Source organism: Neofelis nebulosa, chromosome 4, assembly GCF_028018385.1.
Source record: "Neofelis nebulosa isolate mNeoNeb1 chromosome 4, mNeoNeb1.pri, whole genome shotgun sequence".
NCBI classification, from domain to species: domain Eukaryota; kingdom Metazoa; phylum Chordata; class Mammalia; order Carnivora; family Felidae; genus Neofelis; species Neofelis nebulosa.
This window is the reverse complement of record NC_080785.1, coordinates 156,614,277-156,624,676: the sequence shown is the minus strand read 5'-3', so window position 1 is coordinate 156,624,676 and position 10,400 is coordinate 156,614,277. Positions and strand designations below refer to the sequence as shown.

Genomic DNA, 10,400 nt, shown 5'->3' with positions numbered 1-10,400 from the left:
TTGCTACTCCCACCCCCAAGAGCAAGTCTCTTAAGGCTTGGATAAGCAAAGGAATGAGGTTACCTCTGGGAATTCATCCAATCGGGCTGGGGCCTAGTAATCACTGGAAAACTTGTAGCAATTTAGGATTATTTCTTCCACCCTGCCCTGCATGGAGAAGTGCACACAAAGTCTACAAAGTTGTAGGGCTTCCTCTTCCAGAGACATCACAGAAATGGGTTTTGCAAAGGGTTCAAAGAGAATTGGCAGGACCATCCAGCCGTGGGGACTTTAGGGAACCCCCTCGCCCCCGCCCAAAGCTGCTGCCATGGACACCAGGCTGGGAGGCTGGGGCTTCTCCCAGACCAGAAGGAGGCAGAGCTGGGGAGCTGGGGACTTGGCTGTGTGATCTGGGCCAGGTTTGGGCATTTCCTCCCGTGGGATCAGGTCCTGTGTCATGCCTGGTATTTGAGGCCCTGCAAGGTCTGAACGTCTAGGTTATTCCCTCATCACCCCCAGCCTCCACCTCAGGCTAGTCTCTGCCTGCACCTCGGTCTTGTGTCAACACCTTTCCAGCTGGGCCACCCCACCCCTAGCCTGGGGCAACCCTCCCTCTGCCTCTGAGCCCACCACGTGGCTTTCTTCCCCAGACTTCACTCTTCTCCCCATGTTCCAGAAGGGGAAGCTGAGGGTCCATCGCTTGAGATGTCCAGTAGAGTCTGGAGACAAACCCGGTTTGGGTCCCCCACGGTCAGCCCCCCTCCCTCCCATGGGAGCTCCCTGCGGGCCTGGATGCTCACCCCCCCACCCCCACCCCCAAGCTTTGGATGGAGGAGAGAAGGAACTCCAGCTTTCCTCTTGCCCCGCCACCCCCACCCCAGCCAGGGCTGGGAGGACCCAGAGAAGTGAGGGGCCTTCCCCCCACTGGCTTCTGCTTTCTGGCCCAGCTGTGGCCAAGCCTGAGTCAGCCCCGCGGGACCACGCTTGATGGCACTGAGGCGTCAGGGCTGGGGAGCCTAAGGGGGGGGGGGGGGGGCCGAGGGGCAGGTCCCATGGTCGAGAGTGAGGGGCTCCCCGCGCAAGGCTGGGGTGCGGGGACGGGCTGTGCAGCCCCTCCCTGCTCCCCCATAAGAGAGCAGGGTAGGGAGACGGGGCTCCCAGGCTAGGAACGGGGGCCTGGGTCACCCTGGCCAACCCCAGAGCTGTCTGTGGGCCCATGGAGACCCTTCTTTCTCTCTCTCCCTCTCTCTGTGTCTGTCTCTGAAGCCTCCACCTAATCTCTGCTCCCCGAGTTCTTGCCCCAGCCTCACGTGACTGGGCGACCCTGGGGGCTGGGAGGGGTCGAGAGAGATGGAAAGGCGGCCCCACGGCCTCGGGATGGCGGGCCCAGCACCTGGCGGGAGTGAGGGTGGGGGACAGGCTGGACAGGGACCCAGAGAGGTCAATAGGTACCTAGAGACGCCAGCCCCAGCCCCCAGGGGCGTGGGCATCGGGAGGCGGGTCCGGCTGGGGGCTGGGCCACCGCGGGGTTAAAGGCTGCTCCCTCCCCGGGCCGCTGCTCCCGCCTCCGCACGCTGGCCCGGCTGTGATGGCCTCGTCGCCACCCCTGCCGTTCCTGCCGCCGCCGCCGCCGCCGCTGCTGCTGCTGTTGCTGCTGGGGGTCCCCGCGGTGGCGCGGGCGTCCTCGCTGGACAGAATCCCCGAGGGGGCGGCCGCCTGCCGGGTAGGGATGGCGACGCGGCGGGTGGGCCGGCGGGGACCGACGCCCAGGCAGGGGGCGACGCGGGACAGGCGGCTCCTCCCCTCTCCCCGGACTTTGCCGGGAAAGCCTAGGGTCCCGGGGACGCTGTCCCGGCGGGTACCGAACCCCACCCGCGGGCACCGTGGCCGCGCTCGGATTCGTTTCACTTTCCCATCTCGCGTCCGAGACTCTCCGGCAGTCCTCCACCCACCCCCGCCCGCCCAGCCCGGGTGTGCATTGAGCACCTACTGTGTACGTCTGGGGCGGGAAAGGAGTCTCCTTCTGTATGCCAGGGGAAGCCCAGACAAGTCTGCCCGCGGCACCGACCCTGCAGTTGCTGCTTACTGGGTGCATTCCGGCCAGGGAAGAAAGAGCTCGCGTGCTTCTGGGGCCGAGCAAGCAGTTGTCCCGGAGGCTGAGCGACTTGCTCACTGCTGCACAGACGCTGGCTGCTGCCATCCGTCAGCCGAAACCGGAAATCAGCACATATTAGGCGCCGCCTCTGCAGTGGGGTTTGGGAGGGGTTCACCTGGGCCCCTTAAGAGGAAGAATAAATAAGGAGTCAGCGCAAGGGTAGGGCCCTGCTCAGCTCGGGGGCCAAGGCTCTGGGGGATGAGGTGGCAACAAATGAGCATGAATTAGTCTCCCGTGGTATGCACCTCTGAGAAGGCAGGATTGAGGGCAGTGACCAGAAACGCGCATGCCTCGGGTCCTTACTGCATACAGTTCCCCTGGGCCAGGGGTTTCACCTCAACTGAAGGAAAGCAAGAGCTGTGCATAAATTAAGTGCCTACTGTTTGCAAGTCTTTGTTTTGCAGAAAAACTAGGAAGACTTAGGGATGCAATAAAGCCTTAGGGTCAGGATTCCACCTGGCAACGTCCGAAAGGAGGGCAAAATGGAGCACCTACTGTTTGCAGCTACCTTTCTGCAAGAGAACCAAGCGGGGCTGTACTCCCTTCACACCCCTTCCTCCCACACAGGCTGGGGACCTGTGCCCACAGGGGCCCCTCGGGAAGTCACAATCCCCGCCTGTCAACGTGAGCCTCTACTACGAGGCACTGTGCCCCGGCTGTCGGGCCTTCCTGATCCGAGAACTCTTCCCGACCTGGCTGATGGTCCTGGAGATCCTCAACGTCACGCTGGTGCCCTATGGAAATGCCCAGGTACGTTGGCACTGGGGACACGGAGGCGCCAGGGGAGGGGGCAGCCGGCGGGCCAGCCAGCACTCACCTAGCTGCCTTGCAGGAGCAAAATGTCAGCGGCAGGTGGGAGTTCACATGCCAGCACGGTGAGCAGGAATGCAAGCTTAACAAGGTGGAGGTGAGCAGCTCCCAGAATTCCCGAGCGGTGGGGGCAAGAGGCCGGGGACGTTGCCCGTTGTCGGGAAGGCCGAAGCAAGGCTCAGAAGGGACTGGAACCGGCCCCATCCTCTGCCTGCGTGCCTCCACTGAGTCATATCCTCGTTCACCCCTTTATTAGTGAACACCCGCGATTACTCCCAGAGTGGTGTAGGTAGGGGTGCCCTGGGCCCACTGCATGCCCTTGCCTGTCTGCTCCCTATCCCACAGGCCTGCCTGTGGGACCAGCTAGAGAGGACTATGGCCTTCCTGACCATTGTCTGCTTGGAGGAAATGGATGACATGGAGAAAAACCTGAAGCCGGTGAGCCACACCCCTCCCCTTGGCCCGGGTTGGGAGGCCCTGGGCTTCCCTGTACCCAGACGGACCCAGGCTCAAGTCTTGGCCCGACCACTACTCTCTCTGTAGCCCCAGGAAAGTGACCTTCCCTCGGGAAGCCTCACATCTCTGAATCAAGGGAACAAAGATCTTTTGGAGGCAGGGGTAGATCAAGGAGGGCTCCCTGGAGGAGCTGCCTCTGAACTGGGCTTGGATGAACAGAAACGTACAGGCATACGGATGATGATCCTCATCTGGGGTATAAGGATGACAGGACAGGCCCGCCTACGCCTACTTCTCGGGAGGGTTACGAAAAACAACTCCCAATGGAGCAACTCATGAATGCCAATCGTTTATTCACTCATCAAACATCTGGACCACCTAAGAGGCCTCACCCCGGGATGCCCCGCAGCCCTGCAGAGTCATAGCGGGGCCAGAAGAGTGAGGAGGAGGGAGCACTCACAAGATTCTGGAGAAGGAAGCGGAGGGGTGTTCCTGGTGGAGGGAACAGCACATAGGAAAGCTCCGAGGAAAATGAGACGCTAGAGGGGCCAGTCTAGGGGCTGCAGGTCTGGTCTCATGAAAGGCAGAGCAGTCGGACTCCCGCCTTGGGGGGCCTCCCCCTCAGGCACATATTAAGCACCTGCTGTTTATGGGTCTTACTGCATTGCTGTGGACCCAAACGTCTCCTGTTGCCAGTGAGGAAACAGAAGCTTGGCTCGGCGGGGCGGGGGGGGGGGGACTGGAGGAGGCACCATTGGGGAGATAACACAGAGGAAGCTGAGGCAATGCTCCAGCTCACCAGCAACCCTTCTCCACCCTCAGTGCCTGCAGATCTATGCTCCGGACGTGTCCCCGGACAGCATCATGGAGTGTGCAATGGGGGACCGCGGCATGCAACTCCTGCACATTAACGCCCAGCTTACAGATGCCCTGCAGCCGCGCCACGAGTATGTGCCCTGGGTCGTCGTCAATGGGGTAAGAGCTCTCGGAACCCTGCGTGTGGCCCCGGGGCAGGGAGCAGGATGATGGATGTGCCCACTGGTCTGGGAGGCAGGGGCCAGACTCGGAGCCATTTGCAGCCCCTTCCGGGCCAGACTCAGGTTAGTTGGGCCAAGTGGAGCCGGGGAGACTGTACGACTTCCTGTCGTGTTTTGTGCAGAAGCCCTTGAAAGACCTGAGTCAGCTCCTAAGCCTCGTCTGCCACTTGTACGAGGTAAGCTGGAAGGGGAACAGAGGGGCCGCTGGGGGCGGGTAGGGACTCGTTCCAGGACCGCCAGCTCACGGCTGTCCCCTCCAGGGTGAGAAGCCAGATGTCTGCCAACCCGTGGCCAGCTCCCACAGGGAACTCTGCTTCAAGTGACCGCTGGTGCCCTCGAAGGGAGCTGATGGAGGAAGAGCCAGGGCACTGCCCCCGTTTTCTCCGATCCCTGACTCGCAGCGGCTGCTACTCACCATCCGGATAATTTCTACACGTTCCACGAAGCCCAGACTCAGAATCCTGCCCCAACATCAAGACCCTTGCCCCACTGGTGACGGTGCTACCTTGAAACTAGTTTAATAAACACTTCTGGATGTTGTGATTCATTTGATAAGTTCGCAGATCTCTCTCTTCCGGCCAACACCATGCCGAGACCCCTGAGAAGTCTCCTTTCTAGGGAATGCAGAGCCGGACAGACGTTCCTGGTCCCACAGGGAGCAGAGATGGGCCAGAGGGAGGCACCAGGGCAGGAGGACCCCAGAGAGAGAGTGAAGGCTCTGCGTAGGAATAGGGGCACTGGGGCTCGGGTTCTGAAGGGTGAGTAGGAGTTCATTGGGCAGAGGAGGTATTCATTAATTCAACCCACAACACTAACTGTTCCCTTTTGCTGACCCCGCACTAATAGGAGTTGAGCCAGAAGGTGGAGCAGGGATCTTGTCTAGGGAGTTTCGAAGAATGCGTTCACTAGTGGCAGGGGGGTGGATCCCCGCATTCCAGGCAAGAGGAACAGAGTGCAAAGACCAAGCCAGCAGCAAAATCTGGAGCTGTGGGCGCCTGGGTGGCTCAGTCGGTTAAGCATCTGACTTTGGCTCAGGTCATGATCTCACGGTTGGTGAGTTCGAGTCCCGCATCAGGTTAGCTTGAGCCCCACTTCGGGTGAGTCCCACTTCTCTCTGTCTCCCTCTCTCTCTGCCCCTCTCTGTCCCTTGCTCACTTGCGCCCTCTCTCAAAAAAAGAAAAAAAAAATCTGGAACTATAATGCCAAGTTGAGGCCAGGCTGAGAACACCAGGACATATTATAGGATACCTTAAAAGTGTCTTGGTTTTGGTTTTTGAGAGAGAGAGAGAGAGAGAGAGAGAGAGAGAGAGAGAGAGAGACACCCGGGTGGAGAGGAGCAGAAGAAGAGGGAGAGAGAACCTTAAGCAGACTCCCCACTCAGTGTGGAGCCCGATGCAGGGCTCGATCTCACAACCGTGAGATCATGACCTGAGCCCAAACCAAGAGTCGGACGCTTAACCAACTGAGCCACCCAGGCGCCCCAAGATACTTTTCAAAAAAAAAAAAAAAAAGGATTCTTAGACTGATACAAAATGATTACATGTTAAAAATTTTATTTCATTCATGGTTAATGAAGAAACCTGGTTAGATGTTCAAAGAAGCATTCAAAGAACAGGGAGGTTTATAAATGAGAAATCTTGAAATGATTGTGCAAATGGAAGTAAAAATGACTTTCACTTTCTCAAAGTGGCGGGAGGGGGTAACACGTTTTTTTTTACTCCCAGTTTTTTTTTGTTTTACTTTTATTTATTATTTATTTAAAATCAATTTAATGAACATACAGTGTAGTATTCGTTTCAGGAGTAAAACCTAGTAATTCATCACTTAAGTTTTTGTTTTTTTTTTTTTAATAGATTTTATTTAACCTGAGGTTTTATTTAACCTGATATGGATCTGATACATTATCATTTCAACGTGTAAGGGATATGAGCAATCTTAATGAGACCTTCTTTGTTCTTTTTTTTTTCATACTAAGTCCCTTTTTTGTTTCAGTTTATTTATTTTGTTTTGTTTTTAAATGTTTATTTAGTGGGGCGCCTGGGTGGCTCGGTTAAGCGTCTGACCTCCGCTCAGGTCACGATCTCCTGGTTTGTGGGTTTGAGCCCCGCGTGGGGCTCTGTGCTGACAGCTCAGAGCCTGGAGCCTGCTTCAGATTCTGTGTCTCCCTCTCTCTCTGCCCCTCCCTCGCTCACACTCTGTCTCGGCCTCAAAAATAAATAAACGTTAAAAAAATTTTTTTTTTAATTTTTTAAATAAAAAATGAAAATAAATGTTTATTTAGTTTTTAGAGAGGGGTGCATGAGCAGGGGAGGGGCAGAGAGAGAGGGGGACAGAAGATCCGAAGCAGGCTCTGTGCTGACAGCAGCAAACCCTATGAGGGGCTCGAATTCACCAACCGTGAGATGGTGACCTGAGCCAAAGTCGGCCACTTAACTGAGTCACCCAGCCACCCCAGTTTTTATGTATTTTGAGAGAGAGAGTGTGTGAGAGAGTAGGGAAGGGACAGAGAGAGGGGGAGAGAGAGAATCCCAAGCAGGGATCTGTCTCTCTCTCCTTCAAAAATAAATACACATTAAAAAAAAAAAAAAACTAACAGAGAAAGCAAAAAAATAATCCAGTTTGCATAGGTACACTATTGATATTGAAGCTCATTGTTAAAACCCTTCTAATAAATCCATTTGATTTTTGACAACTTGACTGCACAAGATAAAATTCTCTCCCTCTCTTTCTCCCTCTCCAACTTTCTATATCTACTTAGGTTTCCATTCTTTGTTTTCCTCGTTCGTATTTTTTTTGTAAAGATTTTATTTTTCAGTAATCTCTACACCCAATGTGGGGCTCGAACTCACAACCCTGAGATCAAGAGTCCCATGTTCTACCAACTGAGCCAGCAAGGAGCCCCCCTCTTATTTAAAAAAATTTTTTTTAATTTTTTTTAACATTTATTCATTTTTTGAGAGACAGAGAGAGAGAGACCATGGGGGTGGGGGGTATGGCACAGAGACAGAGGGAGACACAGAATCTGAAGCAGGATCCAGCCTCTGAGCTGTCAGCCCAGAGCCCGACGTGGGGCTGGAACCCACGAACTGTGAGATCGTGACCTGAGCCAAAGTCAGAGGCTTAACCGACTGAGTCACCCAGGCACCCCGAAACAATCTTTAAGTACCTTTAACTAGGACAAAATTACTCTCCTTTACCCTTCACACCTCGTACATTTCCTACCAAAACACATCCTATTTTCCTTGCATTCTTTATATAGGGTTTTTTTTTTCTATACTCTGATTAATAATAGTTTTGTTTTCTTATACCAATTATAATATACCACTAATTCCCAGTGAAAACCAGGAAGCCAGCAATTGTAAACCGGAGAACAGGCCAACATTCTGCCCTAGATCAGCAAATCTGTAAATCCACCATTTCATAATATCTAGAGGCGTATGCTTTCTTACAGTACAATATTTCAATGGGACAAAGGTCATGTTCACAAACTGGCCCAAATATCTTTAGACCCTCTGTAAAAATTCAGGAGCCAAAGGGGACTATCTTCAATAGGTTTAGTAAGTAACGTTTCAGTATTTTATCTTATCTGGAAAGGATCTAGATATTCCACGAACATCCACCATCTAACTTAGCAAAACTTCAAGGTTCCAAGTTTCCCAAAAGATTTGGCAAACTATTTTTGAGCAAACTTTTCATAAGACGTAATTAGGTCCAAAACACTCACTCATAAACTTTTATCCCACTTACATGTTTTTAACTTACTCGTTTTTAAAAATTATGCTTAGATCACTTGTGAACATATGAGTCATGAAACATCTAGCCGCATCCTAAGTTATCTTTCTTGTTGATGAATCAGGAAAGTACCAAAAATCACAGGGGTGCCTGGGTGGCTCGGTCGCTTGAGCCACCGACTTCGTCTCAGGTCATGATCTCGCGGTCCGTGAGTTCGAGCCCCACGTCGGGCTCTGTGCTGACAGCTCAGAGCCTGGAGCTGTTTCAGATTCTGTGTCTCCCCATCTCTCTGCCCCTCCCCTGCTCATGCTCTGTCTCTCTCTCTCAAAAATAAATAAACGTGGGGCGCCTGGGTGGCGCAGTCGGTTAAGCGTCCGACTTCAGCCAGGTCACGATCTCGCGGTCCGTGAGTTCGAGCCCCGCGTCAGGCTCTGGGCTGATGGCTCGGAGCCTGGAGCCTGTTTCCGATTCTGTGTCTCCCTCTCTCTCTGCCCCTCCCCTGTTCATGCTCTGTCTCTCTCTGTCCCAAAAATAAATTAAAAACGTTGAAAAAAAAAATTAAAAAATAAATAAATAAATAAATAAACGTTAAAAAAAATTTTTTTTAATCACAGACACAGGACACCTGGGTAGCTCAGTCCGTGGAGCGTGCAACTCTGATCCACTATGAGCATGGAGCCTGCTTAAAATTCTCTCTCCCTCTCCCTCTCTCTCTCTCCCCCGTCCCCATCCCTCCCCACTTGCACTCTCTGAAAAAAAAAAAAAAAAATCACAGACTCAAAGAACCTACAAAGTTAAACATCTGACTCTCTTCCTTTTTTATTTAGTATCATGCTTGATATAAGCAAACCATTCACTTTTATCATATGTTTTGTTCTTAGGGTTGAATTTATCATTTTATAATCTTAAACGCAGAGATAACGACCTCGTTTGACTAATCTTAACTTATGTAAGCATTTTTTTAAAAGGTCAGTTAAAGGGCATCTGGGTGGCTCAGTTGCTGAAGCATCCGACTTCTGCTCAGGTCGTGATTTCACGGTTCGTGAGTTCGAGACCCGCTCCAGGCTCCTCACTCACTCTCCCTCTCTCTCTCTGCCCCTCACTCACTCACGTTCTCTCTCTAAAATAAATAAGATAGGGGCGCCTGGGTGGCTCAGTCGGTTAAGCGGCCAACTTCGGCTCAGGTCATGATCTCGCGGTCCGTGAGTTCAAGCCCCGCGTCGGGCTCTGTGCTGACAGCTCAGAGCCTGGAGCCTGTTTCAGATTCTGTGCCTCCCTCTCTCTGTGACCCTCCCCCATTCATGCTCTGTCTCTCTCTGTCTCAAAAATAAATAAACGTTAAAAAAAATTAAAAAAAAAAAAGAAGAAGAATGAAAAAAAAAGTCCTTTTAAATATCTTATCAGGCTTCAGCTCAAACAGTAAATTTTTCTGGCGCTATTGAAATCTCATTATTATTTTTTTAAACAGAAGCATACCTGTTCCAAGTGATTCAAAACCCAAACCCGGAGGCACCTGGGTGGTTTAGTCGGTTAAGCGTCCGACTTCAGCTCAGATCATGATCTCTCAGCTCGTGGGTTCGAGCCCTGTGTCGGGCTCTGTGCTGACAGCTCAGAGCCTGGAGCCTGCCTCATATTCTGTGTGTGTATGTCTCTCTCTCTCTCTGCCCCTCCTCCGTTCGCTGTCTCTCAAAAAATGAATAAACGTAGGGGCACCTGGGTGGCTCAGTCGGTTAAGCGGCCGACTTCGGCTCAGGTCATGATCTCGCGGTCCGTGAGTTCAAGCCCCGCGTCGGGCTCTGTGCTGACAGCTCAGAGCCTGGAGCCTGTTTCAGATTCTGTGTCTCCCTCTCTCTGACCCTTCCCCGTTCATGCTCTGTCTCTCTCTGTCTCAAAAAATAAATAGGGGCGCCTGGGTGGCGCAGTCGGTTAAGCGTCCGACTTCAGCCAGGTCACGATCTCGCGGTCCGTGAGTTCGAGCCCCGCATCAGGCTCTGGGCTGATGGCTCGGAGCCTGGAGCCTGTTTCCGATTCTGTGTCTCCCTCTCTCTCTGCCCCTCCCCCGTTCATGCTCTGTCTCTCTCTGTCCCAAAAATAAATAAAAAACTTTGAAAAAAAAATTAAAAAAAAATAAATAAATAAATAAATAAACGTTAAAAAAAAAAATGAATAAATGTAAAAAAAAAAAAAAAAAACCCAAACCAAAGCCTTTTATGACCTAACCAGGGACATAA

At 52.5% G+C, this 10,400-nt stretch overlaps 1 protein-coding gene across 1 annotated transcript; it reads left to right on the top strand.

The window, feature by feature from the left end:
• Window positions 1–1,512: 1,512 nt before the first annotated feature.
• IFI30 (IFI30 lysosomal thiol reductase) lies at window positions 1,513–4,984 on the top strand. Its single transcript, XM_058727469.1, has 7 exons — window positions 1,513–1,702; window positions 2,702–2,884; window positions 2,967–3,041; window positions 3,290–3,382; window positions 4,223–4,375; window positions 4,560–4,613; window positions 4,698–4,984. The coding sequence occupies exons 1-7, from the start codon at window positions 1,568–1,570 to the stop codon at window positions 4,758–4,760; spliced, it is 756 nt and encodes a 251-aa protein (XP_058583452.1). The 5' UTR covers window positions 1,513–1,567; the 3' UTR covers window positions 4,761–4,984.
• The last annotated feature ends 5,416 nt before the right edge of the window (window positions 4,985–10,400 follow it).